Below are 22909 nucleotides of genomic sequence, written 5' to 3'. Positions count from 1 at the left end.
CAACGAAACGCTTCGCTGACAAGCTCGACTATTTACATTTCATAAAAACTCAATTTGTACGCTTCATTTACATGCTTTTTCAAGAATTTTTTTTTTCAAAATAAAAAAAAATGTTCTCCATTTTGATTTTTGCAATAACTGAAGTCATTCCGTTTTGCATATTTATAAGCCCTCGGAATCGCAAATGTCTGTTCAAACCAGCAGACATGCAGCAATGCGAAAAAGGTGTACCGGCCAGCATGATTCGTGCACGTTCATATTTATTTCATTTTTCAAAGTCGGGAAAACTAAAACTAGTCAAGACTTCAGATTCTGTACCAGCCTTATTTTGGAGGGCAACAAAAAGACAAAAATCGCCGACGTCCGATACGCACACGGACCTGAGCCGCGATTCTGGCTCAGCCTGACGCAGATTTCACTAGAAACTTGCTGACGAATATTGTTGTCTTAAAACTAGTCAGTGATTTCTGATTCTGCACAAACCCTGCACCAAAAAGTGCGTTTACCCCTTGTTTTCTATGACGTCATAAAACCTGAACCAAAGTAACTACATCGGCTGCAAAAACTGCAAACAGCCAATCAGCACTCGAAGCCAAAAGATGTAACCGATGTCAAGCGCGGGAAAACATGTAACCAGTGTCAAGCGCGGGAAAACATGTAACCGGTGAACGTGGGAAAACATGTAACTGATCCAAGCGCGGGAAAACATGTAACTGGCGCAAAGGGCTGAAAAGCGCGAGAATTGTCGCATACTGAGCCAAATCTCGATTTGTTTTGGCTTGGTACCTGATTGGCTGAGAAGATACTTCGTTCTCATTGGTTGCAGCACGTTTCACGCGTTTCATAAACCAATGAAGCAAAACGCAAAATAAACGCAATAGCGACAGTCATTCAAAAAACCGAACTAATCCGGATACACAATTTCGAACAAAAGACCTTTGCGTGAAGGATAACTTTTGAAAAACTCTATAAACTGACTAGAACCTCCGACGCTCAAAACGAACATTCCGCGATTACGCTAGCTTCTTTTCGGCACATTTTCGGTAAACGTCGGGCTGGACTTGGAAAACTATCAACGACTAAAGTAAAGGATTCTTATAAACATTACAAGTACAATAATTTCTAAATCTCTTCTCATCGCTTCTGGGTGGCCTATTTCATTTGTCGTATGGGGTATAGAACCACACGAATTTAGAATGTAAAATTTCGTCTTTTGCGCCACCTAGGCGCAATGTTAATTCAAATCTATACTTTGCGGGAGTCATTTATCCATCGCATTTTAACGTTTGGCAAACTCCCCGCTAAAATATTCATGATCTGTAAAAATTATTACAACATGATGTCATTTAATTAACTGATTAATTAATTATCCATCAGAGAGTCCGCCCTCCAAAAATATTAACGTCAGTTCATTTTCATGCGAAATATAAGTTACCTTGCCTATATCGCCTATTTTTTCACAAGACTTCCTTATTCTTCAGGCGAGCTTCTTGATCTTTGGTACATTTCGCTAATCAATTGTCTTTAATAATTGCGGTTGGAAATTGCTGCATCTTTGCTCCGGACCAACTTGTTTCCTTGAAAATGCGTTAAAGCTTTTCTCAAATCTGGGTTGTCCATTCGATTTGCCTTTGATACTCGTCGAAGGAGATTGATTGCAACGATGCGATGAGGTTGACCATCTTTTCCTCGCATTCAACTTGATGCCCACATAGAAACATTACCCGTCAAAACACGTCCTTTGCTGTTCGTCATAGGCACGTTGTCACGGCTGAGTTTACAACAAAGTTGAAGCTGAGCAGCTCTTCTGCCGACGGTCGTTTCCTAGAGTCCCTATGAAAGCAGCAAAACAACTCAACTCAACCATTGCAGCCAAAACTTAGTCTGTAAAATCTTGTGCAACTACAATTACCGCTGCCACTACTACTCCATACAACTACAGCTTCCTCTGAATACTGTCACTACCAGCACTGTTTCCGCTTGAGCTACTGCTTTCAGTTTTTACTACCACTGCCACTACTACTTCTCCTTGCTTCTGCAACTGCCTTTACAGTGTCTGCGTAGGCTACTACCACCTCTGCCTTCCCTTACTGTTGCTGCTGCCACTGTCACTGCCTACAGCACCCACCACTACCACTGACTGCTACCTTATCCGTCTGCCTCCGACCATTGCTATTACAGTGGAACCGCTTGAAAAAACGATCCTCGATATAACGATATCCCGATATAACGATGATATTCTAGTCCCTGCATTACAGTAATGTAAACAACCCGGATCTAACATCTTCGTATAACATTTCCCATTCATTGCCAGCGTTCTCCCCATACATTCAGTCACATCACATCACACTAATTTATTCATCTCATGGTTTCTGTTCACCACTTCGAATCAATACTGTGTCCTTTCCGTTTGTGCCCTTCGATTTCGTTCCATTCTTTCATGATCGATCCTCGATACGATATAATTTACCGCTCCCTTGGCATATCGCTATGTCGGGCCACTGCTTTTACTGCCTCTACAGCCTCTACTGTTACTTCCTCTGTGTTCCACTCCTTCTGCTGTTTCCACACGACTTACTACTTCCAAGACTTCTACTGTATCTGCTATTTTCTAGCTGCTGCTAGCCACCACTGCCATTACTGCCACTGCCTATTCCACTATTGCTACCCCCGTATTCCACTGTTATTGCTTGTTACTACTTTCTCCGCTACTCTTTCTACTTCTTCCACTCCCTGCCACTAATACTAACGCTACCTTTCTTTAGACCACAAGAAACAGCTCCAGTTCGTTTGTTTCATTCCGTGACGATACGAGGTTTGCTTAAAACAATGTGCGTGAAAAATGGGCGTGTTTTTCACTTGAATGTGTCGTAGGTTCTCGATTCGTTTCCCCGGTCGGAACTAGCGGGAGCACTTTCAAAGATTTCACGCCATCATGACGTCATTGGGATACGTTACGTTGCTTAGCAACACACTTTGCGAAAACCGTGGGCTCAAGCAATTCTTGTAGACCGAATTTTCTTTGAAAAAGTTCCCGTTCGAAAAGCGCCCCCCTCCCCCCCCCCAAAAAAAATAACCAACTAACTATCCTTACCATCACCCCCAAATTTTTTTCACAACCTATTCCCACCAACCTATCTTACTCACTTTGTAAGGGTTGATTGAATGAACTCTATAGCGTCCTCTGTTAAGTCGTGCGGTAATGAAGGCTCCGTGGGTTGTGTCGCGATCTTAAACAAAGCTGCCATAGGCTCGAACTCTGACCATGGAGGTTTGGTAGTCAGCATCTCTACTACGGTACAGCCAAGACTCCTACAAAAGACGAACAAAAAACTTCAGCAACAAAGTTCTCTTTAGAACGTAGAGCTTCGTAAAACCAAAGCCAAAAAAAAATTACTCTGAACAATTTCAAAGGACACAGGCAATCCAGTGAACCAATCAAAACTCGAAGTCACCAGGCGAAGCTGGCGCTGAAGCGCGGGAAAACGTGTGTGAGCGATTGGTCACGATTGGTTTTGGTTTTACTTCTTACTGGTTGAGAAAATGGCGTGGGTTTTATTTAATCAATCACTTAGCGTAGTAATAAATACAAAACCAAAGTAAATATGAATTACTTTCGACTATGTGTTTCAAGTGAAGATCGCTTAAATCCCTTCCTCAGATTTTACTCGTCTACCCTGGAGATAATAAAGAATGCACATCAAAACTTTTCAGTGATAAGGTCCTGTTTTCCCCTACCTTTCCTAATCAAATTTCCCACAACACAGACAAGGGAAAACCGTAACTCATCACAAATCTTTACGGCGAGTACTCACCAGATATCAGCCTTTCGGCCATAACCTTCTCCGTTTATCACTTCTGGAGCCATCCAATATGGAGTACCATGAACAGATCGGAAACCTGTTTTACTACGAATTGTCTACAAATAAAAACGAAATGAACGATGTAAGGACAGAAAATATAAGAGTACAACGTGAAAGAACTCCTCAATAACTTTCATTTGAATGGTCAAACACTGAGGTTTTATCCAACGCTTAAAACTAAGAACCAAACCTTGTACCGCATAATAAACAGTAGAGTACCACATGAGAGTATTGTTCAGTAGCTTTCATTTGAATGGTTTCACTTAATTTTTTTTTAAAATACCCAAGAAATTAAAACTATTTTCAGAGTTGTCTGTAGTTACCTGTAATCTTTTTGAGGCTCCAAAGTCTGCCAGTTTTACATTTCCACGAAGATCTCTAAGAATGTTTGCACCTTGAAACGAAATACGCGTGAAACAGTCAGTTAGGGAATAACCTTGTAAACAGCTATAACTTGGTGCTATAACACTCATGTAGAACTGAGATAACCAAAGCGCATTTATCACTATAATTACAGAAAACCATCAGTTTGTATAGTTCTGGTTTTATTTTTCCTTGGTTTATTTTTCAACCAGTTTGATTTTATTTCCTTTTTAAATGACATAAGAAAAACAAAAAACTGAAAAAAAAAACCACAACATATACATCTAGTACCGTTCAGATTTTCCTAGGGGAGGGGGGGGGGGGGGGGAGGCAAAGAACGTATGGAACTTTCTTCCTTAGACAAGGGAGGGGTTGATGGCGTGATGGTTGGCCACTTCTTGCTCCATTAAGGGGGAACTGGATAATATTGGGCTGAAAACAAATCACCAATGCCGTTTATCTGTAGATAGTTTACCTTTGATATCTCTGTGAACTATGAGCGCTGCGTGTAAGAAGGACACTCCTTCCAGAATTTGTCTTGTATATTTTCTTGTTAAACTCTCATTGAGAGGTCCATGTTGTTTGATATGATCGTGAACTGATGCCTGTGGACCGAATCATACAAACACGACTTAGTTCATAGCAAAGAGGTCAATAAGAGTAAAATATGGGGTTATGATTACCAACTACGTCATAACTATGGAAATTGAGATGTCTCGCAAGGAGGTGGGGGTGGTTGTTGGGGAGCATTGAACATGTAAGTCTCAACTAAGTCCTCCTAAAACACTATCAATGTCGTTCTTGGGCCAAACAGACCTTTTAAGGGTTTTAACTATGTTTATTATATGGCTACAATAGTACGCGCGCTCTGATTGGCTGCTGAGCGGGCATTATTTTCTTGTAATGACCGGGCATTATGAAAAATTTTCTCGGCTCGACGGTTTTTTGAGTTGTGAGTAAAAGCTACTAGCGCAATTGCCAAAACGACAATAAATACCGACAAAATGTAACTATCTTTTCAATAACTGAAAGAAAAATATTAGCATACCGATACTTCTTTAGTATTAGCGACGAAGAGAGCCACAGAGAGCGAGGGCGAGTTTCACCTCGGTGTTTTTTTTAGATATTTTTAGAATAGCGCTAAAAGGCCATATAATAAATAACTTATTAACCTCTCCGTTCGGTCATTACAGGGCAATCTCAGACCTCGGCCTTGATGTATTAATGTATTGAAGGCCTCGGTCTGAGATTCCCCTGTAATGACCTCACTCTCGGTTAATAAGTAGTATTTAACTTTCAAAGAAATCTTACCCCAGGCATGAATTCCATAAATATATAGACATAAAGATCAGTCTGTTGTGTTCCATAGTAAAGTACTATTCTCTCATGTCTAAGATTCTTTAGAAGATCTATCTCCGCTTCAAGGGCTTTTACTTCCTACAAAACAAAACAAAATTGGCACAAAGTTAATGCAGAGTTTACTGCTACAAACGGCGCAATATTAGTTCATCTAGTGTGATCGTTGAGGTGAAGGTAGTCTTGAAGTCTTATTGGTGACTGACGTTTTGGCAACCTGTGCTGACGCTGAAGTTTTGCCAAATTTACAAATCTCAATATTGTCAACGTTTTCATCTCGGGATGACAAAAGGTAAGAGCGAGGATTTGTTTACTTCTACGTAAGTGTGCAAACCTAAATGATTTTTTACATTTACGTTCCGTCAAGGTTCGTGGAAAGAATTTTAGCTCACTTTAAATTATGTATGCACTTTAAGACAGTCATTTTTTTCCCCAAAAAATTGCTCTTAGGACTTTGTATCAAGTCAGTGAGTCAGGTAGCGATGTATGACTGTCACACCAAATCATATTAGGGCTTCTATCAAGAACCAATCGAATTGCTGATCGTATGTAAGAAGATTTGCTTGCGATTTGAGATTGGCCATCTTTGCTCTTCTTTAAAACTGGAGGTACTCATACTTCTGGCGGTGCATTTTATGTAGGTTATGCTGAGGACTTGTGTATGGTCTGTGTGGGTTTGAAACCGAAAAGCATTGGGAATTCGTCATACTGGCATACGATCCTTGACTTTGGCCTATACCAGAATCCGATCAAGGCTTTGGCTGATGGATGTCTGTGTAATAATAATAATAATAATAATAATAATAATAATAATAATAATAATAATAATAATAATAATAATAATAATAATAATAATAATAATAATAATAATAATAATAAAAAAAAAAAAAAAAGTCTTAGAGCATTAATACGTCTCAGTGCGTTACATTTAAATTTAAAAGTAAAAATATAAAAACCGTAAATTAAATCAGATAAAAATACGCTAAGGATAACCTAATTTAATTACAATTGATAAAAAATAAGAATAAAAATGAAATAAAAACATGGCGAACTTGTTAAAAATATATCACCTAAATAAATATGTCTTTAAAAGTGTTTTAAAAGTGGAGACTGAAGGGGCATTCTTTACTGTTGTTGGTAGTGTGTTCCAAAGTCTCGGCGCAGCAATGGAAAAGGCCCGATCTCCGTATGTAGAGGTGGCCGATCTTGGAAATTTAAGCAAATTTTGCGAGGCCGAGCGTAGACAACGTGATGGCACGTATTGGTCAAGAAGATCTACAATGTATGACGGAGCATAGCCATTCATAGCTTTATAGGTAAACAACAAGATCTTAAACGAAATGCGTTCGCTAACAGGCAGCCAGTGTAATTGTGTAAGGGTCTTTATGTTCTACATATTTATGTTCTACATATTTATGTTCTACATATTTATCTAGTTCGACACATCTTCAAGTTGACCATTTTGAACATTCTTATCACCTGTCGATAGTAAAGAGAAATTCAATGTTCATCACAAACCTTTTGCGTTGCTGAGTTTAGAAGCCCAACTTCAACTTGTTTGACAGCTAACTCACTTCCTGTGTTGTGATCATGACACATGTATACCTAACATGCATGAAACAGTAGGCAAGCAAAATGTAACTATGGTATTTTCTATATCACTATCAAAGTATAGCTTAGTGATAACGTTCCCTCCTCAAAGAAAAACAAAAAAAAAAACGACAACCCAACAACTCTACTATAAAATGTTTTAAATATCATTATTGTAGATTTTACGTATGATTTCAAGAAGCTCAAAATTAAACCTGAAAAGGACTGTTGTTGGTGACTGGCACCCCTAAGCGAAGCACTTTAGAGTCAAGTGAAGAGTAGTGATCATGTATATGGCTTAGCTGCAGTGTCACAGCAGGTGTTGCAGCAACAAAATAATTTGAAAACTTAAGCAATAATATTATTGTTATTTAATAGCAAATGATACATTACCTGACCAAACGCTCCTGCTCCCAGGAGTTTCCCTTTTGTCCAGTTTCTGGGGACCTCAAGCACTGTGTAAAGAAAATGATAGGCTAAAGTTCAGACTAAGAGATGACCAACTCTATTCTCCCCAAGGTAATTTCATAAAACACTAATTTCCTGCCTGAGTAAGAACTAATCTCTATAAACCTCACTACTCTAGGTTCATATACTGCAAATCAGAGCAAAGATTTGTAAATTACATTAACCCATTGACTCCTGGAGATTTTTTTAAAAAAATCACACTTTTGAGCTAAATATGCTCCATTGTGCGCAAAACACCACTTGCAACATGAAGGCGCACCTTTCTTTTCAATAGCATCACATTTTATGACATATTAATTATTTGCTCGGGCATGTGCAAAAGACAAAGTTTGGGTCAGAAAGTGCTCTACCACTTTAGGCTTTTTGTTCTTTCATTTTTTTCCCTGCTTTTCCTTTTTCTCCTTTTCTTATCTTTTTGCTGCACTTGTTGGCCTTCTAGTGCGCTTGCTTTCAGTTTAAAAATTTTGGAGAAAGCATCATCCTTGCACGAAATTTTACTGTGGAGCAGCAAGAGGTGGTTGGGGGTAAATTTTTCTTTGAGTTTTTTTTTAATTCGTACATATTTCAGGCTACGTTAACGCAATCACTGCGATCTAGGCATCATTAGAAAGATCTTTGGGTCAAAGGTGATGACGTCAAAGTAAAACAAAAGTCAATGCTCATCATTGCGGGTTACGCTGGTACAGGTGTCAATGGGTTAAGAAATTAATAATATTTTATATTAAACGTCACCTTTGGTTCCTGTTGTTGACATGTCTTTAAGCTTCTGAACAGCAACCTCGAGTTCAGACTCTCGTCTAGGTCTTCTCGTCCCCATGTCAATATCCGCCAGCAAGCCGCTACTGCTGCTACTGCTGCTAGCGGGACTGATTTGCTGGTCTATTCTCATGGATAGCGGAATAGGTTTGCGAGAGTTTTGAGTACCATTGTACATTTGATTTCCTGAAAAAAAAATTGCAGGCTCTGTTTAATCTTTCAGATTTCAGAAATTGTTCACAGATTATTCTTTCAGAAATCTTTCAGATTTCAGATCACGGAGAAGTTATTTCAACAGTGAAGTGGTCATCTTAAATGGTTTATAGCTGCTTATGCTGCAAGAAAGTTAGTAATCATGAGTCATAAGTCACTACTACTACTTACATACCAAACTAGACGTAAGGCACTGTGAGAAACAAGGGCTGTCTTACCTAATGGTAAAAGAGTCAGACTCAAACTAAGACGCTTTGTTCAAAACCAGCCGCTACCTTGGCTTTGTCAATGGGCAAAAGATGGGTTTGTGAATGGCATTCATTTCTTGACTGTATACAACCAAAGTTTTAATACCTTCATTGTAGTCAACATTTGAACTTCCTATCGTGTGACTTCTTCTTCTGGGATATGTGTGAGCTTTTGAATCCAATAAATCCTCTTCTGTGGAGGAAAATAACAACAACAAAAAACATTGTCAACTTTAAGATTAACGTTCATATTTTCAGTTTTTTTGACTGAGTGAACCCAAGTGACCAAAATGTTCTTCCAAGTGGTTTAGTGAAAACAGGAAAACTAGGAGTAGAGGTCTAAATTTATGCTATCTTGAATATGTACAGAATTGTTGCCTAAGTATTGACATGTGCAAAGGACTACAGTTACATGGTACTCTGCACACATTGCATGCCTGTAATACTAGGCAGCCTCCTCTCTAAAGGTTGCATGCCCATAATACTAGAACGATAGGCCTGCAATATGTGCAAAGGGCTACAGCTATGTACCACATTGCATGCTTATTCCTCGCGAAGCGAGGCCGAAGGCCGAGTGTAGTGGGGTGTATAATTTTGTCCCTCAAAGGGCTCAGGCGGGATCAAATCTCGTGTGGAGTTTACGTTCATATATATATATATATATTTGTGAGCTTGGTGTGTGGCGGAAATGACGTCACACGGCCGCGCGTTGGTGGCCTAATGGCATGGTGTGAGGCGTCGAACTTGAAATCAGATCTTCGGGACTGAGGGCGGGGGTTCGAATCCGGCTAGGGTTTTTTTTTTTTTTTTTTTTTTATTATCACTTTTTTTTTGTGGGTTCGAATCCTGAGCCTTTCATTTTTATCGTTTTTCTTTTCGGATTAAAATAACACTGATTTCCACATAATACTCCCTCAACGCTTAGCTTATTCAGGCTATAAACCCTTTCATCGCCATCAGGGGCGCGCGGGCGGAGGGTTCAAATCCTCCTGCCGTTCGTTCTTCTTCTTTTTTTTTAATTCCCTCAAATGAATGTCCAAAATGCGACTATCCAATAATTTGTCGATGATTTTTAAAATAGCCTGCGCTTCCCAACGCTTTATACCTCTTTACGAACCAGAAAGAGCCGCCATCTTCAAAGCGGAGTAGACCCTGGGAATGAGGGTGTCGCGGCCATGCCCGTTACAATTCAATTAATGTTCAACTTCAAATAATCTACTCCTTATTTATAACACCCCCCCCCCCCAACCCAGAGCTTCGCGAGGCCCTGCGAGTCACGTTTTACTAGTAATGTTAGTATGATAGGTCTGAAATGGGTGCAAAGAGCTACAGCTTATATCTCTCTGCACACATTGCATGATATAATGCTAGTCTGATAGGCTTGCACTGTGTGCAAAGGGTTACAGCAACAAAGCTCTCTGCACACAATGCCTGCCTATAATACTAGTATGATAGGTCTGCAATGTGTGCAAAGGGCTACAGTTTCATAGTCTTCTAAACGAATTGCATGCCTGCAATGCTAGATTGGCTACAGGTCCTACAAGTATTCCTGCTGAAAATCACTGACCTGATGAAAACATTCCACTAGCAACTACCAGTGAGCTGTTTGATGCAGATCTTGTTGACTGCATCTCTCCACCACTGAAAGGAACAGCAAATAGCATTAATATTTTAGATGGCCTTAATTCCAAATGTATTTATGTGGGATTTAGATTTTTTAAAAAAGTCCTTAAAAAATAACATGTTGCCGAGGAAATGATAAACACATACCTGTCCACAGAGAAAGATGACCCTCTCCAAGAGCCCTCAGAGCTTGGGCTGGAGACAACTCTTACCTGAAAAGATGAAACACAAGATGATAGGCCATTTCCAATATATTAAGATTCTAACTTGGCTCCGAGGCTTGGGGGAATGAAACAAAAGAAGTGATTTATTCATCAATCAACCTCGATGTGACATCTTTTGTTTTATTCCCCCAAGCCTCGGAGCCAAGTTAGAATTTTAATATAGCGGAAATGGCCTATTGTTACATGATATTAAAAGAAGATGGCAGTCTTTCTTCAACCAAGACTTCCACTCAACACTTTCTACCAATCATAATACACTTCAGTCAACGACGACTCCAAGATGAGTAAGATGTTAACCAGTAGATGACAGTCCCACACTCCCTCCCCTAAAAAAAAAACTGCCAAGGCTACATGTACAAGTACATACTGTGGAAAATAGGGGTAAATGCTAGCACTCATAAACCTCTAACATAAAAAAAAAAAACAGACTATGTAATACACTGTTGGTTGAATGACAAAATTGCTGAACATTTGCCATTGTATGACAAATGACAGGGTTCATGTACACTACAGCACAGTGGTAATGCATTACCTGACTGTGTGACAGAGGGTCATACCACATATTGATTCGTCTTTGTAACCTGGGAACCACCTGTAGATTCAATTCAAACAAACTTTATAACAATGTGACTGAGAAAGCCAAGAAAGATCATGGCAGCAAATAGCTAGAAGAAATCAAAGAAATCTCTTTAGTGGGGAACAATTATTAAGCAACTGAAGAGATGTTTTTCTTCTCAGGCAAACAAGTTGACAAAAACTGTTTAGTAAGGAAATATAGACAAGAAAGGTCGTCTGTAATTTACAAATATTGTACATACCACGTGATCTTGGCTTTCTGGGATAAATTCTCCCTCACCCTGTAAAGGAGGATCAAAACTTTATTTTCACCATTGACACAAATTCTCCCAACTGCTCCAGTGCTCGAAATTAGAAAAAAATCCAGGTTGTTCTATGGCAAAAGCCGGACAACCTAACCCCTGAGTTTGGTTGCCCTGCTGAGAACTTGGTTGTCCGTATTAAGTGTTATATGTTTTTTAGTTAAAATTTTTGTTCTCAGGCTGTGAGACGATAACATTTATTTTACATTCATAGCGGTGAAAAACAGCTCATCTTAACAAACTACGCAACACTTTCACTTACTTTAATTTATACTTTCAGAAGCGGTGTAGTAATTTTTTAAAACCTTACACCTGCAAAAACACACTAAACTCAAAACAGCTAAATATAAATTTATTCCCAGACAAGACGCGTCTCAGATTACATGTGGGTGTCAAATCTGTTCGCTTAAAAAAGCCAAAAATTCCGAACTTAGGATTGAAATATGAAAGAAACTTGAATAAAACTCTGCTCAGAATTGAATTTCATTCAAGATGAAGGCAAGAAATGCATTCAAAAGCACCAAGACATTGTGAATTTTGAAGTCATGCAAAACTGCATGCGTAATTAATTAGACACTTTCAACACACGTGCACCAAAATATTTCGACGAAGTCTGTACGTGTCTGAAAACAACTCGGCAAGCTTATCCTGCTGGCTTATTGAACTCGACAACCTTCGATTTCCTTTTTCTAAGAATTGTGGTGGATTCCATCGATTAGAAGAGAGCTATTTAAAGCTATTTTCGTGTTTTTAATTTATAACTTCTTTCGTTTATTCTGTTGGGTGATCACAGTCGTGTAAGTTCTCTGGTTGTCCGGCGGTTTTTTCTCGGGCAACCAGGCCTATAATTTTCTAAAAAAACTGGTTGCCCGAACGCACTTTTAGTCGTCTCAGACGACGGGACAACCGCTAATTTCGAGCGCTGCTGCTCTATCTAAATTCCTTAAAGTGCTTGAAAGGAGAATATATTAACACAATCTGCATTTTGCAATCAGCATTGCTATTCTCATCACCTGCATGTTTGACTTCTCAGTGATATTGTAATGAGAAATTACATCCTGATCACATACCATACATTCTTATATTGTTTATGACACTGAGAATTGGATGGCACCTGTACATCAAGACAATATCCCCACATTGATGATTTTCCGTTTTCTCGTCACCTGTCTGCTTATCAAAGCATTGCAATTGTAGGGAGAAATTCTTTCTTGATCACCCTCAAATAAGACCTTACCCTGACCATGTGGAAAGGCTGCACGGGGAACTCATCATGGTGGAATCCTGCGAAAGCATTCATTGAGAACTGTTCATGATGAAATCCTGGGGGTGGAGAATTCCGTCCTGTGGTATTGATACTGCTTGACGACATGTACTGTATGTAGTTATATCTTGATAGGCTGGGTGTGTTTGGTGGATCCACAGCCATATACGCAATCTCATCAGGGGTTGACTGTGACCTGGAAAGATGCCTTAATTTCTTATTAATCAGGAACTTTAAGTAATAAATTCAAGGGGTGCTGTCTTGTCCCTCTAGTAAGATCTCCCATTCTGAGTCAGTTTGTGACATATTATATACATAAATGTATGATTGAATGAAGGTATTGAACTTCAAAGTAGACATAATATATATCAAACATGACAGAGAGTGTTACATTACATTTCCAAACACTGAGAAGAGAGTTGAAAATACAACAAGCAGCGGAGTATTTTTGATGAAATTTGAGGTGTTTGAAAATGTGATTGAACACTCTCTCGAGAGTTTGATATATATTCTCTATTGAAACTAAAACTGAGGATAAAATGGACAAATAAAACCCTAAAACTCTATGCTAATTAAAGGGACATGGTCAGCGTTCAGACCGTGCTGACCTGGACACTAGTTTTCACATTTTGAAAAATTCCACCTTAACCCGAAATCAAAAATACGCGTAGAAAACCTTCAGAAATCTGCTTCAATCTTCTCAGTGTTTTTTTCTAAATTTTCCCATTTAGTGAAACACTGAGAAGATTGAAGCAGATTTCTAAAGGTTCGTTTTGAAAAAAGTCCACTGTGGACTTTTTTCAAAACGTGAAAACTAGTGTCCAGGTCAGCGCGGTAAGAACGCTGACCATGTCCCTTTAAGATCACAAAGGTATGCAAACCACCATCATTCACGGTTCTGATTTCCTTTGTTTTAACTTGTTAATGCATTTGAGAAGCACTATTGAAAGTTACAGTCTGTAAAAAAATACACCTCTCTGTTTAGTTTGTGTTGTCAAATGCAATAAATGACTGTAATGTTACCTGATTCCCAGTCCATATCTTGTTGGCTTTCCTCTTTTCTGGGGGTTCAAAAACAGTGAATGTATTATTTAAATTACATTTGAAAGAAGTTGCATGTAACATGGTGTTTGTAATTGGTGGCTGGGGGGGGGGAGGATTTGGGCATTGTACTTGTTTTATGTCAATGGACTGCCTTCATAAAACACAAATTGAAAGAGAAGCAAATTGCAATGCCTTTCTCCTTGACAACAAGGCATCAAATGAATATGCCATTGTCGCAAGCACACTCCCCTACTTCTCCCTATCGACCCAGCTGAAATGTGATTGTGCAGTTCCAGAAAATATCCACACCAACCTGATGGAAGGTTAAAAATCTAACGGAGTGGGGCCCTCAAAAGCGAATTTTTTTTTAAGGTTAGTATAAAGTTGAACTAAAGTTTGGGAACAGATGGGAGGGGTTCATGGGAGGTATAGATATTTCTGGAACAAAAATTAACTATTGGTACTACAGTACAATCAATATTAATATTTTATTGACCAGCCCGAGTGAAGCTTTACAGGGCCAATGTGACAAACAATGAAACAAATATTTTAATAAAAAATCCCAACTGGCAGGAGGCCAACTGACTGGCAATTTACTTGTAAACATAGCCAAGGAATTGAACTTGGGACTACCAAGAACAACACCAGCAAGTGGTCAGAATTAGCCATGTTCGAAACGAGCAGGGGACTGGGTACGAATATTTAATATCGATTGAATTGAAAAATGAACCCTGTCATCTGAAAGGGCATCCAAAAATTAGTTTATTTACAAAATATGATTGTAATTGGTTTAAACGCAAAGGCATGGTATTGTTTTAAAAATCTTAGTATGGATTGGATGGACAGCTGTCCCTCCAATCCATACTAAGCTCTCTTATTTTAACGATTTTTAAAAGAGTACCATGCCTTTGCGTTTAAACCAATTACAATCATATTTTGTAAATAAACTAATTTTTGGATGCTCTTTCAGATGACAGGGTTCATTTTTCAATTCAATCAATATTAAATATTCGTACCCAGGCCCCTGCTCGTTTCGAACATGGCTAATGGGATACGAACCAACGACACCCAGACTTCTAGTCCAGCGCTCTAACCACTAGCTACGAGACCTCCCTGACAGTGAGATTCCACTTACATAAAATCGCTTGCTGCCATTTCCAAAGAGCGATCCAACCTTTGGGTTACTTGGAGGCATCATCACAGAGTTCGCTGCTCCTGTTTTGGGTTGATTGGTGTTGTCAGTGACGCCATTAGGCAGCGACAAGAGGATTCTTAAACTGGTTAAGTGCTGGCTTCTATCCAAGATCTCTATGGCTTTGTCAAGATCTGACTGTGTCAAAAGAGGAATTGCATTCGCAATCTAAAAAGAAAAAAAAATAGAAGGTGAATTAGTAATCAATCGTCAATGTGATAGTGGTACAGTCAACTCTCTCTAAAACGGACACCTTCGGGACCGGCTCCAACTGTCCGTCTTAGAGAGGTGTCTGTCTTATAGGGAGTTTAGTTATAATAAAATGACTGAAAAACGGCAGGGACGGGACCAACACCAGGTGTCTGTCTTATAGAGGTGTCTGTTAAGAGAGAGTTGACTGTACTTTTCTCTCAGTGGATAAGACAGATATTTTTCAACATGCTTGGAATACAATCCACGGCATTTTTTCAGTTTTTTTATACAGTGCGCCAGTGTGTTTATGGCATTAGGAACTTCTGGATCTTTTGTTTTACAACATTTATTGCTAATTGCAACAACAAGAAATTGCTCAAATCTCAGCAATATGGTAGCCTTCTAGCTGAGTGAATAGAACCCATCTACACAAATTCTAAGCACTGGTTGTGAATAGTTTAGAACAATATAAATTGCCTTTATTTTTTATTTTATTTTAGAGGGTAGCACTTAATAGATGTGCGACTAACAAACCTGTGGCCCTCGGAGTCCAGAGCGCTCTCACCAATGCGCCATCCCTGCTCCCCAGTTATGTGTGAAATTAATTTTGTGATGTGCACACAAAAATATTTGGCCATGCTATATTGGCATCTGAAACCACTGACTATAAGTAGGTTGGCATGGGTTGATTGGGTATTTTCCTCTTATCAATTGAATAAAAACTTTTTAGTTGGTTTTGTTGTAGTTTCTGGTGCAGGACTCCTACCAACAGAACACTTTTCCAACCAATTTTGCTTGAAAGAGTTGATAAACATCCACTAATCTTTTTATCAAAATTAACCAAATCAACTACATTGTAAAACCAGTTGCAGTTGAAACGGTTGATCCCAAGACAACTCGTATGTCTTGTCACTGAAATGTACCTCATTGCTGACATAGTTCATAGACAGCTCCTGTCCATATGCCGTCTTAACCTTCACAAGCAGCTCTGACAAAATGACAGGTCTGGAGATCGGGATGATTCTAAGGAAATAAAAGTAGAAATAACTTTAGAACTGAGTTTGTTTGAGGCCACTCGGACGTATACGCAGTACCTGGCTAGATCCACAATATTATCACAAACAACAGGGCTGCAAATAATTTTTTCACTTGAAAGGATATATGTCCTACTTAGACACCATCTTGGTCAGAAATTTAACAAAATGATATTGTGGTCGGACATCACCAAAAACAAAAGGTTAAATTTTATTTATTGTTGCTGTAAAATGATTTACGATCAAAAAATTGTCTGGACATCATGTCCAACCACACTTTGTCGGACATGAGCAAATTTTGGTTGGCCAATGTCCGATGACCGACTGTTATTTGCAGTCCTTAACGAGGTATGTAGCCTGCAGTGCTCTAAGTTGTTTCAAAAATTGTAAATAACTCACTCAGGTAACACAAAAATCTTCAGTGTTGTGATTTAATCCTTACCTTTTCTCTCCTTTAAATTCAAACTTGATGCGTACTGTATTTGACTGCAAAAAAGTAAAAAAAAAAAAACATTTTATTAACAGACTACATTCATATCAATACCATTATGCAGACGTATCTCTGGTATCTAAAACATTGATCACCTCAGGAATTTAAATATGTCCTACCACTGTTTACCTTTGTAGTTACATGTAAACTGCACTTCAAAGAGTCCACAGGGCAAGTAAAAAGACAAACAACTCTACAAAACAAAGGGCTCAACCACTTACTGGTATACATTGAGCAATGATCTTAATTCATGTTCCCCAAAGCCAAATCAGTTGCAACTTACAGTGTTTTGTAGGATAAAGTCACAAATGGGCAAGGGTAATTGCACGTTCAAATGAAAAATCTTCCCTAACTGAAAACTATTGACAACTGTATCTATTCAGACTATAATGAATCCTTTTAGTGATTAATTGAGTGAGATTTAACAATAAACAGGGATGAAAATTAGCACTCACTCACTCACTTGCCCAAGCAAGTCGACATTTCAACTGGGTGAATATAAACTATAGATTACTCAAAGTGCAATTCTAAAAGCCACTTCCTTAGATGGTGGGTGCCGTAAAAATCAAGTTTCTAACCTTGAATGATGATAAAAATAGAGAAAGAGTAGCAACTGAAAGTACCTTTTCATGGATTAGGCAGACAGATCATAAAAGCCTGCTGTTAGATGCTTTTTATCCAAACAGTGTTAAATTTGGCATTAGTTACTAAAAAAATATTTAGGCAAGAGTTTTATTTTTCAATAATTGAATGTGTTATTGTACCAAGTGAAAATAATCTGCTTGGTTTTTAAATGGACTATTGTTGAACTTTGATCTATATTCAATATTTTTAATCATTTATTTCAGGAGCTACACAGTATATGGCTAAAGTACAGTTCATAATGTCTTTGACTTTATTTAACTGGACCTTGATCAAAATCAAATTTCTCCTGAGAAAATCAATACATTTACCACATACTGGTTATTCAAATTAATTAAGGAAGTGATCAACAATTTCTATTGTACATGTACTAAACAAATTCTCCCAACTAGCACTGGCTGGTTTTCACTAGTGACGTAGTCATGTTGCAATCGTAACTTCGTAACTAAAGTTGTAAGAACACACTTACGACCTAGTAAAAATCACAAATCGGGGTCGTAAGCAGAGTCATAAGCTCGGCAGGATCGGGGTCAGAGGAATCAAAATGTTTCCATTTTCTCCAAAATTTAACAGTTAAAACTAGATCGCCAGAGTCACAAGCAGAAGCTGAAAGAAAAAACAATCACACCGCTAGTTCCAGGCCCTCAGAGTACTTTCTTTCTGCTTGCGACTCCAACAATCTTGTTTTCACTAGATCATAAGCGAAGGAGCCATAACTGGAATCAGAAATTCTGCTTGCGACTCTGTCCATTTGATTTTCACTAAAGGGTAACGCTCCGCACTTCTGATTATGACTCCAATTCTGGCTCTGACCCTGTTACTAGTGAAAACTAGCCTAAAGGAGAATTTCTATGTTGACAAACATGCTTACCTTACGCTCTGTCATCACAAAGTTGTTTGTATTCTGCCCTTTTTGTGTCTGAGATCTGGAGGAATCACTTCCTGGACTAAGATATCCACTCTCCACATCTTCATCTACAGGAACAATAATTATTAATAAATTTAATATATAATTTAATACATGAAGGATCATTGCAGATGCTCTTTTGGTGTGGGAGGGTTGTCTTCATAATTCATTACTTAAAAACCATCTCACAAATCATTATCTAGATCCATTTAGCATGCCCAGGGACGTGGCTAAGATTTGAAACTGCTGGAAATTTCTTTGCTAAAGGTAGGTGTTAGGATACTAGTGGAGGGGGGACCAGAAGGGAAAAATCCTGGGAGAAAAGGGAAAGATTAAAGAGTTACCATAACATGTTTCTCAACCTGCTTTAAATAAGTTACACCAGTTGACACTAACATAGAAAAGGTTGAAATTATTGTGAAGAATCCTATTTAAAGGACTCATTAAGACAAATAATTATTGGAATTCCTTCTTTTTCTTTTGTGTAACCTGACTCAATTTTTTTAGCTTTGCTCAAGTTCCTTCCTTTGTTTGCAAAATCTTTCCTGCTCAAGATGTCCTGGAATAGCAATCCTAAAATCATCTGCGAATAGTTTTTTTTAAAATTCCCTTAAATAATTAACATCTACAGAGCTGTGCTCTAGCAGAGCCCAGGTGCCACAGGAGACCTACTTTGGGCGACTTGTATAACTTTGCTATCGTGAAAGTTTTTAAGAGCTGGGCACCCAAGATTTCCAACACAACAGCCTTTGGGCACCCTGCAATTATTCTAAAAGCACAGCTTTGATCTTATTTCTTCTTACCATACCAATATCTTCTCAAGCAGAGGGATGATGTGAATAACAAAATCATCAAGTTGTGAGCTTTAACTTAGTTGATATACCACTATCTTATCAGAACTGCTAATAATAGCGGAGCTCCTAAGCGTAGCACCATAACCATGAAAGGAGGAACACTATCGAAATGAGTTTTCATGGTCAACATGGATAGCGGCATGGTTCGCGGGCGCGTACGTACGTATGGAGTCGCGCAACATGGCGGCCATAGTTTGATGGTAGACTGAGAGTGAAGCAAGAAGGCCATATAAAGGCGGACGTATAAAGGCGGCCTTTAAAATTTAAAGAGGTTTGAAAAGAAAAACAAGAAGCAATGAAACAAAATGTGGCTGAAAATTACGTGTAGAAAGTAATCGACTGCCAAAAAAGTGGTCAGAGAGCCATAATCGATCGATGACTTTCGTGTCTATCTGTAAAGCCAGCATTGTACATGAAGGAGCATTCGAAAGCTAAATCGGGTTGATATAATAAACAAACTATTTTATTGCTACGGGGAAGAAGAAGAAGAAAAAAAAAAAAAAAAAAAACTTGACCCTCTAAGATTTGAACTCACGACCTCCCGAGCCGCAGACTGGCACCTTACCGATTGAGCTAATCCGACAGACTCTGTAATACATGTTGAATATATCCTATATCAATGTAATAGATATTGTGGAGTCTACTAAACTGCCGCGAAACTATAACAGGATTGCGAAACTATTTTCTATTGCTAGAAAGCAGATAATTTACTGTACTCTAAAGCAATTTTTCGTGCCATGAGTAATGATTTTGCCCCGCTTTAAGATTATTATTTTTGTTGTACTGCTGACATTCAGTTTAACCGTGAGCTATTTAAATTTGTCTTGCACCTATAAACCGCCATAAACATTAGTACTTTGGCCGCTTATTCACTAGAATGAAAACATTGTAAGCTCCAGTGAAAATTAAATAAATGGGGAGCTCCGCTTTTAGGCGTGCCTAAATCTATATATTATTGGAGGAAAATGTATGGATTGTTTCCTTGCACAAAAAAAAAAATGAATCGAGCAAAAAGCACTCCTGCCAACACATGTACATAGATCTCAGTACAAAGCTACATCAACAGTTTGACAGTTTTTGGGTTAATCTCAGACAGCTCTCAAAGGGGGTAAGGATACACGACTTAAAGAGACGTTTGTTTACGCAAGATGAATTTTCACACGCTGTTCAGTAGTTAATGACAGCCTCAGAGCAAATTAATATGCAAATTGACCTCAGCAAAACGCTTGCTCTTTTGGTACCTGCTTTCAAAACCAATACAAGCACATGGCATTTTTGTGATCTATATCTTGCATGGGATACAAAATAAATGTCGCACAATAATTATCATTTTCATGGTAAAATTTTTGCAAACCAGTAAATTGTCGTGTATTGTTTGGTAGTTGACAATTTCTATGATTGATTGATTAAGGGCGTTTTAGCAAATTTAGTTGTAACATGTATATAATGAAAGACAGTTAGATATCACACTTATGTAATATAAAATGCTACTTTAGTTTTAAATTTTGCCCTTCTTAGTATATTGACTTCTTAGTGGCACAGTGTTAAGTTCACTTAAATTTATTGTCAAGAAAATTTATACCAATTCTTAATCCGCAGTAATGTGTATTCAACACGGAAAAGATAGAGACAAGACAAAGTAATTAGTCACTCCATTGTGCACACAAATTATTCCACCGAATAAACCCAACTCTGTGCAGATGATATGAGCTATTTTTAATTCCTTTGTCTGAATAAAATTAAACTGTTCATGATAAGGCTACTGCTTTAGGAATCGGGTATTAGATATAACAAAAAATGAATTTTAAGAAGTAAGATAAGCTTTTAGTGGAATAGTGAAAAGAAAAAGAGAGTTTAATAAATGAAACAAGATATGCAAGACTGATGAATTCAAAAAGCTAATTTCATTCTGTCTGTCGTCTCATTCTAGAAGGTACTAAAGCAGATGATCGCGTCCAATATTCTGTTGCTTATGTGAAAGTACATTTTAATTCTTAGCCAAAGACCTATTATCACAGTTGGTCGGCAAAAAGTTACATTTTTCCTCAAAAACAGCTTAGTGTGGGTTAGTTGATCCTTTTAAAAAGAATAAACACTTACAAGCACAATTCCCTCCTACATAAATACACAAAAATGGTAATGACATATTATTATAATTTCTGAGCGAACGAAAACTTTTATTTATAATTTCACCTATGAGGCTCACTTTTGCCTAATATGGAAGCAAAAGTTTTCGCCGGATGATAATTTCTTTAATCGAGCGAACAAATCAATGTTGTGAGTGGTTATCCCCATTTCGTGTTTGCACAGTTTACACAAACAACTGACACAAAGGTTTAGGTGCATTTTAGAAAACAGAACACTCAAGTTTTAAGCTCACGTTTTACTCATATTACTATTATTCTAGAGGCAATGTTTTTTGTTCGATCGAACGTTCCGCACGCGACGACACGTACACATGTGACCTCAAAAATAAAATATTAAAAAACTATCTGCTGGCAAACGGTTTCCACGATTGATCTCCGAAAAGCTATCGGGGAAAGTCGGCAGTTCTACATCTTCACTTTAAAAAAAATCCTTGCTTTATTGTTAAATCGACTGCGAAAACAGCGAAGAACCATTATTTAATATATACAAACTTGCACTCCGGGTAGTTCATTCATTTCAAATTTGGTGCATCGCGCTTGTTCGCTTGCACACTGACAAAAGTATTGTACACTTGTATGAAACCGTTTTTTGGCCAATTTAGCATTAGCGGATCTACGTAAATTTCTAAAGTCACGATCAACAAAATTGGCCATAAGTGGTTTCCTTGAGTTCCCTGGCGTATAAATTTTAAGATCGAATCGTCGGTCGGAAATGAATCAGAGAAGATCTGCGAGTGCAGCGTTTCGCGAAAATCCGTGAGCTTAGCGTGATGAGGTTTAGCAGAGAGATAAATAAGGAACCCTAAGTCTGCGAAATAACTAAGTGTCACACGATCAGCAGGCGAAAAGGCTCTTGAAAATACCAGAACGCACGTGTGATGTGGAACGTATCGTCTCATCTTGCAAGACGAGCACAAAACACGTAAAACCGAAACGGAAATTTACACACATCATACACAAATACTACGTCTATGCAGAACATTTCATCGCCGCATATTATCAAAACAGAAAGCTATGGCCACAATCTGCTTTGTTAGGAAGCAAAGACAGATATATTTTCATTCAAAAGCTTATCAGTCTACTTCCGAGCGAAGCTAAAATGACATATACATTTATTCAAGTTGACTGCGCCGTTTTGCGACGAGAAAATTGGATTCCCGGTCTTCTCAAAAATAAACCATAACAGCGCATGTATCAGCTAGAAAACTAGCAAATAAGTAAACTTACCCATCTCAAAATCTCCTCTCTTCGCTCGCAGGGAAATTTTCAGAGTGTGTACACTCTACTGCACACGGCAGAATTCACCATAGATTCATCATCACTTGAATATTTTGAGATTCTCTTCGTCGAATCGTCTGCGAAACTCGCTACTGTTTTGACCTGTGCGTGAGGAAAATCGCAATTTAGCTACACTGTAATTGATATTCCCTCTCTCATTCTTTCAAAGATAATAGATACAGTGCAGAAGTCTTCAGCGGGACATTTTAAAGATCACTTGTTGACAATAGCAAAACAAAAAATACACAAACCGAAATTTTATAGAACTTGCCTTGTGTAGAAA

The 22909-nt window shown here is 38.3% G+C and overlaps 2 protein-coding genes across 3 annotated transcripts in view; both read right to left on the bottom strand.

Annotated features, from left to right (window-relative positions):
* The window catches only part of LOC144630361 (regulator of G-protein signaling 7-like), a 74659-nt gene that overhangs the window by 27717 nt on the left and 24033 nt on the right, over positions 1 to 22909 (bottom strand). The gene's annotated exons all lie outside the window — the stretch shown is intronic.
* On the bottom strand, positions 552 to 22724 carry LOC144630339 (mitogen-activated protein kinase kinase kinase 2-like). Of its 2 annotated transcripts, none has more exons than XM_078488694.1 (21): positions 22576 to 22724; positions 18312 to 18415; positions 16751 to 16794; positions 16198 to 16297; positions 15026 to 15250; positions 13870 to 13907; positions 12820 to 13054; positions 11523 to 11561; positions 11237 to 11296; positions 10628 to 10692; positions 10425 to 10498; positions 8964 to 9050; positions 8373 to 8582; positions 7566 to 7627; positions 7101 to 7187; positions 5538 to 5663; positions 4702 to 4831; positions 4187 to 4257; positions 3816 to 3919; positions 3148 to 3312; positions 552 to 1833 (listed from the first exon to the last, which is right to left on the bottom strand). In XM_078488694.1, the coding sequence occupies exons 1-21, from the start codon at positions 22577 to 22579 to the stop codon at positions 1752 to 1754; spliced, it is 2112 nt and encodes a 703-aa protein (XP_078344820.1). In that variant the 5' UTR covers positions 22580 to 22724; the 3' UTR covers positions 552 to 1751. The 2 variants fall into 2 exon arrangements, with proteins under 2 accessions (XP_078344820.1, XP_078344821.1); XM_078488695.1 differs by having other exon boundaries at positions 12820 to 13042.

The sequence above is a fragment of the Oculina patagonica genome, chromosome 11 (assembly GCF_052425735.1).
Source record: "Oculina patagonica isolate OP01 chromosome 11, crgOcupat, whole genome shotgun sequence".
NCBI classification, from domain to species: Eukaryota; Metazoa; Cnidaria; class Anthozoa; order Scleractinia; family Oculinidae; genus Oculina; species Oculina patagonica.
The sequence above is the reverse complement of the archived record's forward strand: the minus strand, read 5'-3'. Positions and strand labels throughout refer to the sequence as shown.

Excerpts from the sequence above, each read along its gene's own strand:
- LOC144630339 (XM_078488694.1), bottom strand. Across the intron at positions 10,693-11,236 it reads ACCCTCTGTCACACAGTCAG|GTAAGAGTTGTCTCCAGCCC; the intron begins GTAATGCATTAC and ends TCATCTTTTCAG. Across the intron at positions 7,628-8,372 it reads GTCAACAACAGGAACCAAAG|TGCTTGAGGTCCCCAGAAAC; the intron begins GTGACGTTTAAT and ends TTCTTTACACAG.